At 33.9% G+C, this 21,241-nt stretch overlaps 1 protein-coding gene across 2 annotated transcripts in view; it reads left to right on the forward strand.

Moving 5' to 3' along the window:
• LOC127160695 (cytosolic phospholipase A2 gamma) overlaps positions 1–21,241 on the forward strand; it is a 45,983-nt gene that overhangs the window by 13,370 nt on the left and 11,372 nt on the right. Inside the window, exons 1-2 of one of the 2 annotated variants that reach the window (XM_051103346.1) lie at positions 19,033–19,058; positions 20,282–20,393. In XM_051103346.1, the coding sequence (XP_050959303.1) occupies positions 19,033–19,058; positions 20,282–20,393 (138 nt within the window). Of the gene's footprint in view, positions 1–19,032; positions 19,059–20,281; positions 20,394–21,241 lie in introns of those variants that run through there. The other variant, XM_051103345.1, reaches the window with a different exon arrangement.

Consider the following 21,241-nt stretch of genomic DNA (forward strand, 5'->3'; position numbering starts at 1 on the left):
GGGATTTAATTTAATGATATTCTAATCATGGATGCGTTGTGACATTATTGCATGCAGAAAACAAACGCTGTAGTCCAAAGGAGCCGTTCTTTGTAGTTCTTGAAAGGGGATTTTTTAAAAATGAAATATCTCCCCTTGGAGTGGACTTTGAGATTTGTAACTTCGTAGATCTTTTTTATGTCGAAAGATACACACCAAACACTGACTAAAGTTCAAAAGATGAAAAAGCATAATAGCAACCCTTTAAATGTACACAAAAGACCTAGTGTTTTTAACCTTGAGTACACAAAATTTACAAAAAAAGATATTGTGTAACATAACTGACACTGCAGAGAACAGATCGTGTATCTGATAGAGAGATACAAGATTGTGAGGTGTTACTGTAACACATGTTTCAACATCTGTGACATCTCGCCTTTTATCTGTGTAACAGCAGATGTGTGAAAAACAAATCCCACGCTTGAGCTGCGAGTGTTCTGCAGGCCAGATTAAAGCAGAGTTGATCAAACTGAGTTCTGAAACATTCTTTTGGATTGTTTTACATTTACTTTTGTCCTATTTTCTGAAATATGTTTTAAAATTAAATGAGCTTTTGCTTAAAATAGCTGTCTGTGGGGTCAGAAAAACAATTTTGTTTTCCTTTTGAATTAAGTCGATTTTTCTGACCCCACTGGCAGGTATTTGTTCTTGCTCTAAACAAAAACTCACTTCATTTTGATGCATTTTCCAAAAAGTTGCATCTAATGTTTATATATTTGTACTGAAAAAAACGGAAAAAAATATTGAGGAAGAAAATCAATTTTTATCTGTCTGTTTCACTTTCTTTTTCTTTTTATTAATTACAAATAGGTTTAATATTTGTGTAATATTAACACATTATATAAAAAGTGTCAAAAGTGTCTGGTCATTTTCAGTTGCATGTAAGCAACACTTAATGCATTAAAATGATGTTTCAGTGTTAATATGGCTCACTGATTGTGTTAAAATTCTGCACAATGTTTTGATGCGTGTTTATAATTTTATTCAATATGTACATTTGAAATGCTTTCATTTTACTGTATGTTTGCATTTTATTTGATTATAATTTACTGAACATTGGAACACTGACAAAATGAATTGCTAGCAAATAAATGATTTATATTAATAAGTTTATAGTTAAAAGGCAATGACATGAAACATCAATCTGCTATTTATTAGTTCCTAAAATAATAATAATAATAATAATAATAATAATAATAATAATAATAATAATAATAATAAAAATGTTTTTTGATATGGCCTTCATTTAACATCAAGGAACATGCTAAAATGCATTAGTTTAAATCTAAATTAAAATCTGAGACATACAGTATAACAGTGTCTGTAGTATAAACGTAGTATAAGTTGACCTGTGCAACATTTGAGCTCATGCTTTACTGCACACATGCAAGAATTTTTTCCTTTTATAGCATTTCAGAGAAAATAACAAAATGTAAACAAAATGTTTTTTTATGATAAAAAAACAAAATGTTAAAAACTAGGTAAAAATGTGTCATAGACTCATTATGAACACATAATTGTTGAACACATTTATACCTAATTTTTAACATTTTGTTTTTTTATTTTTAACCCTTACCCACACACACATCTGGTGGCTTGACCTTCAGTCATTTTTTCTAGTTACAAGGACATTTCAGAGAAGTAGATTGTGTGCTCTCTGTGTGTGATTATATATGTTCACATTCATCTCCTCCACCCCTCATGATGCTCTAGAGCCTATAAAAGAGCATCTTCTGCTCGGTACGAAACACAACGCCTTTTGTTGTCATTGGTGAATCAGAGGACTTTACAAGACGAGTCAAGAACAGTGAGTACATGATTTAAAGCCTTTACAACAGGCAATTCAAGTCCTAATGTCATTAGATTTATAAGTGACAACAGTAGTATGAATGACTACTTGCTCTAATTAAAATGTGAGGAAACTAGTGAAAACTACACTACCAACTACACTTTTGAATTTTGGGATAATTAAGATTTTTTTGATATATTTTTGAAAGAAATCTCATCTGCTCACCAAGGCTTAATTTATTTGATCAATATGTTACAATTTAAAGTATATGTTTTCCATGTGAATATCTATGTGAATATGTTAAAATGTAATTTATTCATATTTAGCTGAATTTTTAGCATCATTACTCCAGTCTTCTGCATCACATGATCATTCAGAAATCATTCTAATATGATTTCTAATTTTTTTCGTATTATTTTTTTATTATTACGAACCGTCATATACTATTCGTCTTTTCATCTGTTAATCAAAGAATCCTGAAAAAATGAAAATATCATTATTTCCACAAAACTATAAAGCAGCAATAATAATTGATAAAATGATTATAGAAATGATTTTAATTGCAATACTATGATGTTTATAATATTGCTGTGATTTTTTACAAAATATATATATATTGTCACGGGGGCGGAGCAAAGCGACAGACACAGTGGGTGTGACGTCAGGCCTCGGAGAGGCTTTTATTAAACAATAAAACAGAAAGTGTCCAAAAAGGGGAAAAAGTGTCCAAAAGAAAAAGGGGGATCTGGTGTCCTCGATGTGACGGGGTTCCGTGAAGGAGGGGTAGTGTTCCGAAGGGAAGGGTCCAGGTAAGGGGCGGAGTCCGGCGGCCGCACGCGCTCCCCACTCAGGTCCGGGGTGCGAGGGGCGGCGGCTTCTCTAGCGGCATCGTCCTCCTCCACCTACGTGGCGCTTCTGGGGGATATCACGGCCCGGCATCTTGGCCCGTCAGCCGTCACGGGTGCGGTCCTCATCCGAACCCGCGGGGTCGGCAACTCGTCCTGCGGCAACTCGTCCTGCGGCAACTCGTCCTGCGGCGCTGGTTCCCTCTTCACCCCTTCCTGGACCCACGAGGACACCAGCGTGCATGCACGGGGAAGAGACCGGTCTCCTGAGGAGAGGCGCGCTCGGCATTTTAACAGCGGCGGTGATGAGGCTTCATTCACATCAGGTGTGCCCCATCACACGCCGCCAGACCTGGATGTTTCAGCGCCCCTCCTCCTCCCACACGCCCACTCCCGTCGGGAGCCTGGTGAAGGGCGGCGATTACCGACGGGGTGCAGCTGACAATAAGGGGGGAGGCAGTCGACTCGTCACAATATATATATATATATATATATATATATATATATATATAAATATATATAATTTATTTATTTTTTTAATTATAGATTTTAACTTTATTGTCAACTATATTTTTATTTATTTATTTTTAGATGGGAACGTGCATATCTCAGGAAAGGTACGTATTCCTGCTGTAAAATATGACATGGGCTGCATTACTTTAAAGAGGGTTCATAAAAATACTCTTTAGCAAAATTCCAGGACTTTTTGTTTTTAAGGATTACAATCACAACTTCCACTTTACAAATTCTCAAAAAGATAAATTGTTTTTTTGGTAAACTGTACAAATAAAGTATAACAGATGCAACATATGCCGTAGAAAAGCATGAACTAAATGGTTTTAAATGTCTTATATGATTTTTAGTCAAAGATGCTGTAACAGAAACAAACATTTCATTTTGTCCCAATTAAACAGCAATACTTTTCAAGTATTGCTGCAAGCATTCATAAAATTACTTAATTTAATGTGTAACCCTCTCTATTTTGTGTAGAAACCATTTTCTGTACAATACATCTAATTATGCATTCTCTTGATTTGTAGGTTTTGAAAAAAAAAAAATATATATACAGTATATATATATATATATATATATATATATATATATATGGTTTTAAAAATATATTTATAACTTTAACTTAATATTATATTTAATATTAAATTTTAATAATTGTAAATACATTTTAAAATAAAAAATACATATTGTAATTTCAAAATAAATTCAAATACCTCAAATATTATAAAATTCTAAAATAAATTACTTTGTAATTAAAGACACATACAGTGTTCATAATTCCAGCATTTTTCAAGCACCTCTTCATAAACATACTGTGATTAATTGGGACACTTCTTGCCAATAAAATTCATTGAATTCATCCCTTACTTTAACAAAATAAATAAAAATCAAATTAGTACAAACCCTGTTTAAAGTCTGTAAACTGGATAATTCTAGTAAGTGATCACAGTGAAAAAACTAAATTGAACACAAATCTCAAATCAAAGCATGTGATGTTCAGTTCAACCCGTGTGTCTGTTTTCAGCCACAGCAGCAGCGGGGTGAGAATCAGACACTCTTTGAATAAGGATGAAGAGGAGTTTGTAGTCAAAAGAAGAAAAACTGTTCTAAAAAGCCTGCAGAAACTCAAGATATATAGCAAAAAGGTAAACCATACTATACTTCATCTATGACTGATGTTATTCCTACAAATGGTGTTGTAGCTGATGAATATTTGCATTTCAGAATGCGGTGCCAAACATTGCATTGCTGGGTTCTGGAGGAGGACAAAGAGCCATGGTGAGTTTGCTGGAATGCCTGGTTCAGCTTGATAAAGCGGGTCTTCTGGACTGCATCCTTTATCTGAGCGGAGTCTCTGGATCCACCTGGTATGAACCCTGAAAAACAACAAACACACAGAGATTGAACTGGGTTAAATGTCAAAAATGACAGCAGTATGTTCTTCTCTGAAGGTGCATGGCCTCCTTATACCAAGTACCAGATTGGTCCACCAAACTAGGGACTGTGAAAAAAAAAATCGTCAGTAGACTCAATGGTCCAGGAGTCAGCTGGCGAGAAGCATTGGCCAAACTGAAGAAGTATTACTATGGGAAAGACCTCTTCAGCTTGACTGACCTCTGGGCAGTGTGGACCGTCACAAAGTATGTGAAAGAGGTCTGTAAACTTTCATACCGCAACCATAGTTGCCACTCTTAAAAATGAAAGTTGAAGCATGTAGCACTAAAACCCTACTGTAATTACGTTTTTCAAAGATCGGCATTCTGATATTAAACAGACCAAACCGTAAGGCATAGAGCCTTGAAACTTTAAGGGCAGGTCATACGCACCCCATCTATGACTTCACCAAGACTCGCTCCGATCACCCTGACAGAGAAGCTACTAGAGATGGGCGATATTCACTATTTCGTTTTCGATATCGACAACAATATGATAGGACAGGTCATAAACTAAACATTTAAATTATGCAATTTATTAAATTTATAAATTTATAAATTACTAAAAGTAAATTGGGTAATGATACCCACTTAACTTTATATTTGAAATGCATTTTAACATTCATGCCTCAATTGCAATTAGATAATATTTTGGTTTACACATGGTTAACTACATTGAACTTCTCCTTTAAAATATGTTTAATGTAGTGGTAACCATGGAAATCTACAAATATAGATTAACTAGGGTCACTTTAATAAAACCATGGTTCATTTTCACAAGGGACTGCCAGTGACAGGCTGTTGCATGCATAAAATATCTTTTTATTTTGAGAGTATGATTTATATTAAATTTTGAGGTCTGGTACAAATTATGACATACATAGGCTATAGACGCATATGGATTATTCATTAAAAGTTCGCGATCTCGATTCAAACACACACAATCTTATTGCTATGATTATGACTTCGCCATGTCTACAAAACATTTGAATTTGCAATCACATCTTATACTACTGTTTCATCCACTGAAATACCTCAGTTTTAATGGCAAAGTGATTATATTTCGTTTCATTTAGAAAAACATTTGGAGCATTTTTGTTAATTAAATATAGGCTAAGTTTTTGTTTTTTAAAGTAATGACCAAGTGGTCAGCGAAGGACTGATCCGACACATTGATCAAACACGCACAGTCTGTTTGATCAATTTTGCCTTCTCAAATCACAACTTGCCTAAAATAAGATCTATAGATATAGGGCTAAAAGAGTTCAAATATAAAACAATGTTAGTTTTAACGTTAAACAGATAAATGTGCGCTATTAGACGCATACACAATCCTTTTTGCGAGAGTAGAAGCTAAAGTGGAATTGCAGGAAATGGAGGTGCCAGCGCCATTACTTGCATTTTTTTTCAGTGGAAACAATTTAAAATGTTCCGTCATTTTTGCTCGTAAGGGTAAGAGTAATACACCATTCGGAACTGTTAAGGGTCTGCTTTTATTTGTGTGCACTCACAATAACAACAAAACGTTGCAAACGGTGCTTTTATTAAATGAAAACAAACATGATGCGCTTTCTGTTGCCTCAACGCTTCACAAAAATTAACGGAAACTCAGCGAATACATACCTCACAGACATGATACATATATCTATAGAAAGCTTACTTAAAGTACTTAACGAAACAAAACTAATACTCTTTAAAAAACAAAAAACAAAACAAAAAAAAAAAAAAACTCTTCAATATGTAATCTGTAAAGATGCATTTCTCTAAAGGCGCGTCCAGAGAGGAGATGGGGAGTGAGGATCGGCAACTTCATCCTTGGGAAAACACTGGTTTGTTCATAAATAATTAAAATATCTCCTTTCTATTTCCCCCGACACATTCACTGTAATTACGTTTGCCGGAGCTGTGTGGGAAGTTTCAGCCCATTGCGTGCGCTTGAACGCGGATCTCTTCCAGATGCGCTGATTTGCTGCTGCTGGCGGAGACACTAAACGCTTCCGGAGCCGGTCTCGAAAGTGAAAGCGAAAGTGAAGTCTCGTGTTGTTTCCACCAGCCCAGAAATTTGTTTTCATCACCATAATTGGTGTATGTATAAAATATAAAAATAAGGATAAGCCTAGAACAGGCCCGAAGCCCAGCCATTTCTGAACTATGACCTGAAAAGCCCGGACTTATAACATTTTAGACATTTTTAACTAATTTAGATATTTTTAACTAATAACTATACTATTAATATTGTTTTTAATATTAAAATGTAGGCTCGCTCCATGCTCCAACTGCATTCCAGCATGCGACACACGTGCTGATGACGTAAGAACTGCTGCAACGCTGCGACGGAGGAAAAAAAAAAGAGGAAAAAAACTGGATCGGCCCGTGGATCTGTTAATTTTTCCGATCCCCGATCCAGCTATTTTTTCAATATCGCGGCCGATATCCGATCCTAATATCGGATCGGTGCACCCCTAGTTAGGATAGGTCAATATTTGGCCAAGATACAATTATATTTAAAAATCTGGAATCTGAGGGTGCAAAAAAATCTAAATATTGAGGAAATCACCTTTAAAATTATCCAAATGAAGTTCTTCGTAATGCATATTACTAATCAAAAATTAAGTTTTGATAAATTTATGGTAAAAAGTTTACAAAATATCTTCATGGAAAATGATCTTTACATGATATCCTTATGTTTTTTGGGATAAAAGAAAAAATGGTCATTTTGACCCATACAATGTTTTGTTGGCTATTGCTACAAATATACCTGTGTGACTTAAGAATGGTTTTGTGGTCCTGGGTCACATATAAACTGATAAGCAGTGTTCTAGCCTGCTGTTCCCAAAAAGATAAATGTTTTCTTATAAAAAACAGCCCAGTTTTAATACATTGTCAGAAGTGAGTAAACGCTCTCTGTGATTGATTGATTCGGTCTCTCAACATTTACATGTTGGGATGAGCAGGAAAGTAGTTCCAACAGTTCCACAATTATTTGCTAGCATAGGTTATTCATATCATTCTATACATATTGTATGGATTTTTTTTTTTTTTTTTACTGGTAAATAAAACACGCCTTAGTATCAATATTTTCTACTTGAGTTTCGATACTTATGATACTCGCATCAGTATTGATATATGAATACTACGAATGATATGCCCCTCCCTAGGACTATTTTGAATTTAAAAAACAAAAAACAAAAAACATACTTTTGCAAACTAGTCGGTTTTTTTTTTTTTTTTTTTTTTTTTATTATTTATTTAATTTTTTTTTTAAAGCCACACTGCCAATGGCCAATGAAGTTTGAGCACCTATTAGACAGGGTTAACGGAGGCCAATCAGAATGAAATTCGGCGGTCCTGTTTGACTCACACCTCTAAAGGTCTAAAGTAAATTGGCCACTGGGGCTGTGCTATTGCAATTTTCAAGCATGCAAATGAACGCATATTGTACAATTTTTATTACAAAAACAGGGTATTCATATCATATCATAGATCTCCTCATACTGAACATCGTTGCCTGAAACATTGCTGTCAATCAAACTGTTTGTTAAAAATTCAAGATCATTTTTAAAACTTTACTTTTGCAAACTAGTCCTAGGTTTTTTGTTTAACCTCAAGAAAACCACAGCAGTACAATTATCTGGACTCTCTATAATTCTCTATAATACTCTCAATAATGATATAAAAATGACAGTTTACAGTTTGTTCTGCTGTTTGTTGCTCTCGGCTGTTAAAGAAAAAGTACTTAAATATTATTTTAAACAGAAAACTTAATTATTGTGGAAATAGTCAGTATTTTTATATATCTAAATCTAAAGAATTATAAAAGTAACCATTTTGGGCCCTTTATTGAATGTACTAACAGTAATTTATTTTAAAAAATAATAACAATAGTAGTGTTACAGTACTGAATATTTTTGGTAACACTTAATTTTATGTTTTCTTAGTTGCTTATTAGCATGTATGTAACTAGAATATTAGCCATTTATTAGTACTAATTAAGCACATATTAATGCGTTTTTCTACATGACCTTATTCTACATCCCTAATCCTACCCAATACCTAAACTTAACAACTACCTTACTAACTATTAATAAGCAGCAAATTAGGAATTTATTGAGTAAAAAGTCTTAGTTAATAGTGAATAAGTGTTCCCTATTCTAAAGTGTTACCGTATTTTTTAAACGGCACTAATTATTTTAGGTAGAAATAATGTGTTTAATGTGAATATGTTTATTTTGTTAATAAAAGAAGTCTCTTCTGCTCATTAAGGCTGCATTTACAAAAACAGTAAAATCAGTAATTTTGTGAAATATCATTACAATTTAAAATCATTTATATGTGAATATAAAAATGCAATTGATTCAGCATCTTTACTCCAGTCTTCAGTGTCAAATGATCCTTCTAATGTGCTGATTTGCGGCTTCATGTTGAAAACAGCTGTGCTGATTTAATTTAAAGTGAAATTGGCTAAATAAATAGTCCCCAGGCTCCTTTACAATGACATAATGCTGCAAAAAAAAACTATTTTCTCTTCAGATCGATGAACGCACACTCACAAGTCAACGTCGCAAGCACAGAAAAGACCCGTTTCCCATCTACACAGTGATTGACAAGCAATGCAAACAGCGCAGCGAAGGAGGTTTGTATACATGAGAAAGAAAGAGAGTTATTGTGCTCATGTCAGCTGTTATACAGTGGTGCTTTCTGTCTGCAGACCCCTGGTTTGAGATCAGTCCATATGAAGCAGGTTATTCCCTCACTGGAGCATTTGTGGGAACATCCAGCTTCGGCAGCCGGTTTTACAATGGGTCAAAGACAAAACACCAGCCTGAAATGGACATGCTGTACCTGCAAGGTAAGAAATGCTGTCACAGGAGAGTTTGTTAATATTTGCAACATCAGCTACTGAACTAACCTGACCTAAATCAGAATAGTCTAAAACAGTCTGTTTCTGATTCATTTTTGTTTCATTTATTTTAAACTCACTGTTTGTTGATATCATGCAGCTATGTGTGGCAGCGCTATAGCTGATGAACGAGAGCTTCCAAAACTCGCCTGGCAAGGAATAAGAGGTGCAGTTGCATTTGTTCTGAAGATTCGATTCTGTCCAAAGTAATTTTCATTATCACAACTCTAATACTTTAATTCCTTTTGATTCCCCCAGATTTCCTTTTTAAAGTAAAATCTAGAATAGAAAATGGGATGATTGAGGGGATGGAGCAAGGTAAAGCATTTCTTGTTTTTATTTATGGATTTTACTCATAGAGATCTTTCATATTTAAACAAAAGTTCTTTCCATGCTTCCAAATGGAAACATGCTAAACGCTATAAAGAGAAGAATAAAACATACAGTACAGGCCCGTAGCCAGCCTAGTAGAAGGGGGGGGGGTCTTTTTTTTTCCAAAAAGTGGACCTTTTCAGTTCCCACCCATTTTGTATTTAACTATGAGGCTCAAATACTTCATTTTGTTGACTACTCATTCACCAATTTGCGCTGTATTATCATGTCTGTTAGTATCTTAATAAGCATGATTTTTGTATTCACCAAAAATATTTACTACAATGTTGTTAAACTGTTTACCAAGATATCGCCTTGTTCAGTAAATATACACAAATACCTAAAGCAATAAGTTAGTTAATGAAATGAACGACATTTTAATGCAATAAATGAACACATTCATTATACTCACACATATATAGATGGTGGGTGGACGTGTGTCCCTCTAGGGGGGTCTGGGGGCATGCCCCCCCAGGGGAAAATTTTATACATTTTAAAGTGAAATTCATTAATTTGGTGTACTCAAAAGTTTGGTGTACTTTAAGAACTCAAAAGTAAGAGATCCAACCCATGTTCATTGTGCAAATTAAACAAACAAAAAAGTTGATGACAGTCTGAAAAAAAGGTTCTAGAACTGCCCCTGGTGAAAATATACTGTGTTCTTCCTTGACCCATGCTACACCCTTCCACTGAGTTTTCTGAGCCTCCATTCTGGGCCCCTTTCAACCTCTGAGCCCTATGCAGTCTTTCCTCCTTTTCAAAATACAAATATCAGAAAAGGAATTTTATGCAAGTTTTTTTTTTTTTTTTTTTTAATCAAATTTAAGGCTCTTTGTTACTTTTTTTTAAAGACCTGCAGAAAAAGAATTATTAATATGGAATAAGCAAGATGTCTAAACTGATATCCTGATTTACAGCTCAGATAATGTTCATCATCAAAAACAGTAACATCTGTAAAAATTGTAACAAGCTTATTTTTATATGATGAAATTAATCAAAATAATTATTCACCTCAATACCATGGTATAAAAATGAACTACATGGCTTCAAGGTATTTGTATGAAGAACAGTGGTCTTAGTATAAATGCACAAACGCTATTAATCACAAAATACTGTAATTATATTCCATTACCTTCCATTCCATTCCATCCTTTAATAGATTTAATACATGTATACATAATAATATATCACAGTTCGATATGTACCACAATTCTGCCGCAATACCATAGTGCAGTCAGTGTTACAGTAAAAATAATCCATTACATTAAATGATTCTGACTATGGTTGCGCACAGTGTTTCTGCTGTTTGTCAGCGCTGTTTCATCTGTTTAAATCGCCATGTCATTGTGTTCTTCACCGAATTCAAGCGCTTCACTCTGGATCTCACAGCGCTGTTTAGTGATCGCGAGTAAACGCATCTGCTCTAGTAAACTGTCGCTCCGCTGCTGTTTGAACTGTGATCTGTAGCGGATAACGCGCGCTTCAAACGACTAGCACATTTAATCCATAACGCGATTTTTGTCTTTCCAAATTTAAGACCTCTTGAAATTATAATTTAGACTTTTCTTATACTATTTAAAGTATTTAATACTTTTTATGGCTTTAAAAGTTCGTTATTTAAAAGAACACTTGCTGATTTAAAGGACAAAAAAAAAAACGTACATAAATTGTGGACCTTTGGCTGGATGGGGTGGGTCGTTCGAACCACCCGAACCCCCCCTGGCTACGGGCCTGCAGTATGAGTAGGTTGATCTTTGATTTTAAAGACCGTGACCTGCACCAAAGCTAGAATGAATACATTACAAGAATTTTTTTTCATTACATGCATATTTAAATATTTGTAGTATATTTACCCATAACATTTTATGCAAATTGTAGATTTTTTTTAAAATACACATAAATACTCATATAAATACAAATAAAACGTAGATTTTATTTGTAAGGTACAACAGAATATTGCAAATCACAAAAGATGTCACATATGCATCTTTAAAAAATGCTAAAGATTTCATAATTAAATATTATAGAGAGAAAAATTGTTACATAGAAAAAAGTGTTACATATAAATATAATTACATAATATTTAATTAAATGATATAATATCATTTTTAGCTTAAAATTAAAGCATTTTAATGGGTTTCGGACATTAATCTCAGGCTGGGAAGCATCAATCTGATGAGGGAAAGTGACTTCACTGAAGGCCTTTTTTTCAGTATTGTTTGCTCAATTTGTGTTTTCTTCAAAAGGGCCAAACTCCCCACCCGCAGAAAAGTGTTCCCAGGTGCTCATTGATCTTGTGGACATGAATGTCTCCGTTTTGAACGGCATTGATCCTTTTGATCTTCATGAATCCATCAGAACAAATCTAAACGGTGAGCTTTTCCTAAAGTGTGCTGCCATTCATATAGAGGATGATATTTTGGACTATTTGCAACACTTAACTGACAATGCAATGTAATGTACACTGCAAAACAAATTCCGTAAAATTTATGGTAAAAAAAAAAAAACAAAAAAACAAAAAACAAACAAACAAACAGTTTAACAGTTAAATTTACCATAATAAGGTAGCAATGTTTGTGACTGAAATAATGTTAATACTTATTGAATGTTAGTACCTATTGAAGTACCTAAATTTTTTTTTTGTATCTTTGTTAATACACCAATCTATTGAAAAATCACATGACGAGCCAAAGTCCATCACAAGCAGCTTTTAAATATTAACATATATAGAAGGTGCAGAATGTCATTCATGCAAACACACAAAACTGAAATGATGCAATAAACATTAATTTAACAACATTAGATGTGACATACAACCCTAATGTACAAAACTGATAAGCAAAAACTAAGAAGCAGCTAAAAAAACATCAAATTTGAAATGTAAACCAAGGGAATTCTGGTAATGTCAATTTACGGTAATTCACCCTAAATTATACGTTCGTTTTAGATCGTATACTACCGTAAAAGTACATGCAATGTCCAGTATATATAGTAGGGGAAATTACCGTTAACCATTTAACAGTTTTTTTCCTGTAGCATTTTAACAGTATTTTACCATTAAATTCACTTATTACAGTGTAGTGTAATGTAATATTTCCACCATTACTGTCCATGAAAAAGATATGGTGAGGGTAATCATTATAATTCATTTGTTCCATTATATGCAAGTTGTCACAATTTGAATCTGCTGTTTATTGATGCTGAAAATGTTTTGAAATATAAAATACCATCTCAAATAAAAAAGGCACGATTACAATTTAAGCAGTTTAACATATTTTTAAAAGGTGACATATCTGTTTTGGTCAACAAAAATAGTAAATAAAACAAGATGATTGTAATAAAGCCAAATTACAAATGTTCCCCTCTTTTGCAGAGCTCACTGGAGGCAAAAGTCAGCCTATTTTTCAAATGGAAAAACTGAATCTTGCTGATAAAGAAGCTGCAATACTGCGTGTGACAAAGTACACCTTAGACATATGTGCATGCTTGAGATTTTCGTACAATTTCTGGCCATTAGGTAAGTTGAACTGTCTCTAATATGTAGGCTACTAGCCATTAAGCTTCCAGTCAGAATTTAAAGGGGTCACTGGATGCAAAGTTCACTTTTACATGTTGTTTGAATATTAATGTGTGTTGGCAGTGTATGTACACACCTATAATGATAAAAATCCATGCAGTGATTTTTAATTAATCTGTAAAAATAATATCCCCTTTTTCAAATCAAGCCGTTCTCAGATGCCTATCTGTGTGGCGTGCTAGTTAGCAAGTTTAGGGCTAAACGTGCTAAATGCAGCTGAAGTAAACAACCTCTCCGAGCAGCTCGTCACTCCACAGAGAGAAGGGGGGGCGGGTGAGCAGAGCTCATTTGCATTTTAAGGAACAATCCCTCAAAATGGGATGGTTTTTGCAGAGCTCATTTTGACAAGGTAAAAAGTGTTTTGTTTTACACAACCATTGAGATTTTTTAACCAAAGTATATTATAGACTTTTCATTAAGAGCCTAAAGAATCATATCAACTTGTGGAAAATGGGCATCCGATGACCCCTTTAAAAAGGCATCACAATCAAACCTTTTGAAGTTCAGTGAAGATTTATTCAGAAGAGTGTGTTTGTATTACAGATGTTTGCATGAGCATTTGCAAGTGTGCCGTTAAGTGGAACTGGGGCAAGAAATATGACTTTCTGAACAACATAAACAGTAAGAACTGACTTGTTTGTTACCTGGTAAATAAATGTAAATAATAATAGAAACTGATTTCATGTTGTGAACCCTCTAGATAAAACAGTGCCTCGTGCTCTTCGGGAAAGTCAGACGAGAGACTATATAGATGCCGGACTGTTTCTGAACTCACCCTACTTCTCAGTGCTGAGAGAAGAACGAGACATTGACCTCATCATTTCCCTGGATTTCAGTGAAGGCGATCCTTTCTTGGTATTATACACATATATAATTCTCTCTATATCAATGCACACTTACTCTCATAAAAGACTATTCAAAATGAATCTCCTAGAAATTTTAATTCTTTAATCATTTCTCCCCCTCATGTTGATGACCCATGTGACTTTCTTTCTTTATTAAAGCTGGTTTATGACTGCTTATATATCTGTAAATAAATTAAAGGTCAGGCTATTACATAAAAAGCCTTTTAATCATTTCATTTCTGTAATTTTCTACTGTAGACAGTGAAAGAAGCTGCTAAGACATGCAAGAAACTAAAGATCCCTTTCCCTGAAGTCTACATTCCCAGTCAAGATGTGAAGAAACCAAAGGACTTCTATGTGTTCAAAGGCAAAAACGTTCCAACCGTGATTCACATCCCTCTGTTTAATGTGGTCAACTGTGGAGGCAAGTTAAGATTGTCTAATTAAATAAAGCTGAAATATGATTCATGTTCTGATTTTAGTGTGTTACTGTTTCTTCAGGTAATGTTGGGACATGGAGGGACGAATATAAGACGACCCAACCTAGTTACAGCGCTGAGAAGATCTGTAAACTTATGGATGTTGCTGGAAAAAACATCTCAAATAACAGAGCCAAACTGATAAAACAGATTAAGGCAGTCATCATGGAAAAACAAAACAAACATGAATAAAGTTAACACAGTGACTAAGGAGAATCTAAATGTAGACTAAACTGTTTCGCATAGGACTATCAGTCATTTTACAATGCATAGTATTCTATCAATTTATTTTCTGTCTCAAAAATCACTTAAGAAGAATCAGCATTATTATGCTTTTTTTCTAAATATGATCTGTGTGGCAGTATAAGAACATCAGAGGTTAGTCATGTTTGCACTTTATTTCTGTTTGATGTTCAAAATGTTTTTGCTGTTTGTCTGTTTCTTAACTTTTTTAGGCAATAAATAGCATCATTAATATTATGAGCACACATTGCACTTATAAAAACTCATTATTTCTGTTCCACTTAATAAACTTCTCTAAAAATTGTTTTTGTCCCACTCTTTAGATATCAAACAGCACAAATGCAAATTAAAACTGATCATAAAAGTTTGTATACATTTTAATTTTTTTTTTTTTTATATTTTGGACATGTAATATTTGTTCTACTTCTGCTCGCCAAGCCTGCATTTATTTGATCCAAAATACAGCAAAAGCTGTAATATTGTTAAATATTTTTACCAGTGGCGCACTGGCCCCCATCATTATGGGCTCCAACAAGTTAACTTGTTGATTTTTGTTAAGTATATAACGCTACGTGAGAATTTGCAAGTTGTCTTATTTATGGTATAAATGCTTGGAAATAATATTTAACGTTTTGAAGTCCATTCATTACCTATTTGTGGCTAAAGTCTCAGGCTATATATTCTGTGATAAAATACAAACAACAAATGTGTTTTTACGTTGTTTAATTTGTAGTGAGTTAGCTATATTCGCCTCAGATCAAGCGGCATGTGAATCAATGATTTTTCCTTTTCGATAATTGCAGTACGCAATAAACACAAAAAGATATTTGAATGCATGTTAAAAAAAAAATAACTATAACTATTGCCTATAACTTTGGCAACATTGTTTTATTTTTCTCATAAATCGGCCAACAGAGCTGAAGCCTACATTCTTATTGCTGTTTTTCCATGTTAAATGTGAAGACACTTTTTTTTTTTTTTGGCGGAGTATAGGTGGAATTTTGACTATTAAGAATAATAAATATTCTTTGAGCAGCAAATCAGAATCTTAGAATGATTTCTGAATGATATTGTGACTGGATTGATGATGCTAAAAATTCAGCTTTGAAATCATAGGAATAAATTACATTTTAGAATTTAGTTAAATAGAAATTCATTGTTATTATTTTTAATATTTTTATTTTAAATATTATTTTTAAATATTATTATTATTATATTTAAATATTTCAACATTACTATCATAACATCAGTTGAAGCTGTAATAATTGCATGTTAGCAAAACAGATTTGGCAAATTATCTAGTTTGTATTTGTGTTTCTGTTTTTTAAGAAGTTTCTATAGTGCTGAGCAATGTAGCCAATCACAGACATGTCTGTCGACTTCTTGAATCTGATGGCCAGTCAGAGGTGTTCAAGTTAGTATCCACTCACTGCAAGAAAAGACACTCCCAGTTCACAAGTTGTAATTATGAATCCCCGTAGAACTCGTATTTACAACTTGTAAACTGGGTGTTTTCTGAGAACTGCAACTTGTACTACCTGAACAGCTCAGTTTCATTTAGGCGTCATGTTCAGGCATTGATAGTGTGAGTCCAAGTATGTGAACAGCTCCAAGTAGAACACGATTTAAAGTCATGTGCTATATCTAAATTCTCATTTCATACAAGATCTTGCAAATGGACAACTTTGAAATAATATATTTATGTGATGATTCATTTAATGAGCTTTGGGCTGTACAAATTATGGGAATTCCCCAGGAGAAACAACAACACGGGAGGGGGCGGGAGATGGGTGTGAAATGCGGGAGACTCCCAGGAGAAACAAGAGTGTTGACAAGTATGGCATGCCATGAATGCAGCATTAGCTCATTCACTTCTTTCATTACCTGAAAAAACTACTTAATTACATAATTCATACCTCCACCACTGCTGTTTTGGTAGGCTACATTAATATATCAAATTTTTTAATTGAAGCATTTAATATGTCCATTAAAAAAAAAAAAACTTTGCCACTCCTATGTGTATAAATGCACATTTCCATCACCATGATTCAATGTGATGACATGAAAAGTACTGTGTAATGTGAAAGGCTGCACTCATCACAATAAGGAATGATTGAATGAATGAATGAATGAACTGGAACTAGTACATTCGTAGACAACTCATGAACAAATTAATCCAGTTCTTTTTAGCAAATCAAAAACACACAGTGTAACCTGCATAGCCGTTTTATGAACAAATGACTCTTATGAACCAGTTCTTTTTAGTGAATCAAAAACACACAGTGCAATCTGAGTAGCCGATTCACCAACAAATGACTCTCATGAACTGGTTCTTTTTAACGAATCAAAAACACACAGCACCGCCTGTGTAGCTGATTCACCAACAAATGACTCTCATGAACCGGTTCTTTTTAGCAAATCAAAAGCACATAGTGCAACCTATTAGTAGCCGATTCATGAACAAATTACTCTCATGGACCGGTGTTATGCCGAATTCTGACTCCCGACAGATTACTACCCCCCATGTGTAGGGGACATGGGCATGACTCCTGTGAACTGGTTCTTTTTTAGCAAATCAAAAACACAGAGCAAAACCCAAGTAGCTAATTCATGAACAAATGACTCTCATGAACTTTTGATATTTTTTTAAAAAAAAAAAAACAGAATAGGATGTCTGATATTCAAAAATGTAAAACATTTGTAACATTGTATGTGTTTTATTATTATCCAATGTGAGATATACCTTTTATGTTTCTGCTTTCTTCACATCACATTTTATGTATCTCACTGACATCTCTTCTGCAAACAAGTGCACCAATTCTTACATTTACTTTTATTTATTTATTTATTTATTTTGCAAATGCTTTTATCCCAAGCAACTTTCATTGCAGTCAAGGTTCACATTTTATCTCTCAAGGCATTACCTGAAAAGTTGAAATCTGTCATTTGAAATCAAAACCCTGGCACACCATAAACGACAATGTATGCAATCAAGGATAAAATCTTAATTTTATGATGGAAACCTAATTCCTTATGCAACAATATACTACATGTTCTGCTGGTAATAAGCAGAACACATTCCCTGTTCTTACTGGAAAAGACAACGGAACAACCTGTTTCCTGCCACAGTAACTAGGTGAGGTGCATGAGGTGGGAATATCATACTTTTCCTGGTCTCACTGAATGACTGAGTCATTCATCATTCACAGCCTCACCCTCAGAAAGATGTCTGGACTTGCAATGTAGTTTCAGAGTCCTTTATAAGAGCATCTTCTGGCAATATGTAAGATAAGGACTGCTGTGTTGCTTTTGTGGTGTTGAAGGTGTACAGAAATAGTAAGTATATGTTTTAAAGCTTTATATAAATTTAAATGTTTCATTTCATTATAAATAGCATGCAACAACCTTGATAGTGACCCGCACAGTATCAAAAGGTCATATAAATATATATTTGTGGGATTCATATTTCAGTGTGACAAAGTTTTACATCTTTTATGCATCACAATCTTTACAACATTATTGAAAAATACTATAAATAATTGTATGTTTGAAACATACTACTGATGTTTTGAACCAATAATGGAACATTTATCAATCTGACTGTAAAAACTATAAAGATGCAAAATTACATGATTTCTGCAGTGATATTTTGGCCATGTAATATTTTATTTTAAAATAATTAAATATATATTTTTAAATATTTCAGATAATGTTTTTACCGTTATTTGAATGTTAAATTGGTCAAACGTGTTTACATTTTTGGCTGGAATTCAAATTTCACACATACTTTCTACTTTATTTACATTTCCCTATTATACATTACATTTGTATTTACTTTGATGCATGCAGAATATTGATGTTTTTCACAAAGTTTTCAACTTTGGTTTATCATAATTCTCTGAAAACAACCTATCAGAGGTTACTGATTTGCTATATCTTCAAAAAGATTAATCTTAAATAATAGAAAATGAACTTGACTCACTCTCTTGTTTTACAGATGAGTGAAACAAAACCCCAGACAAGGTATGTAATCCTGCTCAAATTCCTAGAATCATGGAAGCAGTAAAATAGCACAGTTACACTACAACAAACTGCTATATTCTGAGAATAACTGAGTAAAATTAACTTCAGATTTAATTGCATTGAATTCTAGAATATTTGATATCTAAATGTGACCTTGGACCACAAAACCAGTCATAAGGGTTATTTTTAATTTGGATTTATACATCATCTGAAAAGTTGAATAAATAAGCTTTCCATTGATGCATGGTTTGTTAGGACAATATTTGGAAACTATTTGAAAATATGGAATCTGAGTGTGCAAAAACTTTAAAATTATAATTGTCAAAATAAAGTTCTCTGAAGTTCTATTACTAAGTTTTAAAGGGTCATCGGAAACAAATTTCTCCTTTTCATGTTGTTTGAACATTAATGTGTGTTGGCAGTGTAAGTACAAATCTACCCTATAATGATAAAAATCCATGCAGTGGTTTTTAATTAATCTGTAAAAATAATATCCCCCTTTTCAAATGGAGCCGTTCTCAGATGCCTGTCGTTGTGCCGTCACACCCACAGAGGTCGCTCCCACCATAGTTGATTGACATGAGCGTTTTACCTCAGATCAGTTGTAACAGTCCGCCCTCAATGCTGGAGCAGGGATGTAAATTAGACAAGAATATCTCCGATTGAGCGATTGAGGTGTTGTGTTGTTGGATGTAATAATGAACATAGTGGTCGTCATTTACTCCCACATCTGAGCCGCTGAAAATGCAGTAGATTACGTTTGTTTGTGAATGGAATGCGCCTCCCAATCTACATATATCTGTCTATGTTCACACAAATAATTCGTGATCCGGCTTCACTTACAGCAGAAGTGTGTATAAGCCTTTTTTTTATGAATCTTTGCGATCGCCTTTCCTTATAACATGGTAGTTAGGACGTTTAGCGGCTAAACGCGACTAATGAAAACAAGCCCGTCTTTCCACAGAGAGAATAGAGGGGTGGGGCGAGCAGAGCTAATTTGCATTTAAAGGAACAACCCCTTAGAATGAGATGATTTTTGGCTTAATATCCTAATGATTTTTGTCATAAAAGTAAAATAGATCATTTGGACACATACAATGTATTTTTGGCAAATGCTAGATATACACCCGTGTTACTTACGACTGGTTTTGTGGTCCAGGGTCACAAATACATCAAATAAGTCAGATCAGCACTGACTGTCTGTCTGTCTCTGGCTTCCTCAGAGGTGAGGTGAGAATCAAGCCCTTACTGAATGGGAGCGAGCAGGAGTTTATAGCCAGCAGGAGAAACATTGTTTTCCAAACCCTGAAGAAGCTTCAAATTCAATGCAGTCAGGTAAAACATAAACGTATATTTCATATTTCCAACTGCTTATATTGAAATGACCTACAAATTATATGCGATAAAAAAGATAAACATCAGAGTCAAGTTCACTCTCTTCATTGTGAAGATCGATGCCATTCCCAGGTAGCAAGCAATGGTGTGTTGTTAATAACAATAAATAATGGTAGGGGAGAGTGGGGTAAGAAGCCATTTTTTTAGCTTGCATGTGGACCTCAAAATAAGGTAAAATGAGGCAGAAGAAAAATTATCTAAAGTATCTAAAGTAATTTCAGGATGTTTCCTATCATTTTAAATTATCAGAAAGTATCTACGACAAAGGGTTGTAAAAATATGGCTTCTTAAAAAAAGTGTACCTGTGGCTCACAGATTAGGGTCAGTGGGTAAGATGCACAATCTGGGTGTGAACTGTCCATCTGAATGAATCTGATTCAAACCCATTTGGCATTTTAATAGTTTTTCTTTTTTTTAAAAAAATAATTAAATAATCAAAATTTCTTTTACAAACAGACATATTTCTTCTCTTAAAGCTAACTTAAATAACGTAAAAGCAACCAAATGAAGTTTAAATTTCAATACCTTAAATTGTTTGCATTTCTGACACAATATGTTGTGTCACAATATGACACAATAATTGTCACTGAAACATTTTAGTCAAAAGATTTCTGGCATGGTAGCTTTTCTGCAATGTCGAAACAGAAAATTAGTGACTACAGGTGGAAAAATATATGACTATAATGTGGAGAAAAGCATCTTCTGTTTTTTTATTAGAGAAGGATTTGTTGCACTTGTACATTGATAAACCAAACCAGTTGTGTAATAACAAAATAAAATATCAGCTT

This window comes from Labeo rohita, unplaced genomic scaffold, assembly GCF_022985175.1.
Source record: "Labeo rohita strain BAU-BD-2019 unplaced genomic scaffold, IGBB_LRoh.1.0 scaffold_432, whole genome shotgun sequence".
Classification (NCBI taxonomy): domain Eukaryota; kingdom Metazoa; phylum Chordata; class Actinopteri; order Cypriniformes; family Cyprinidae; genus Labeo; species Labeo rohita.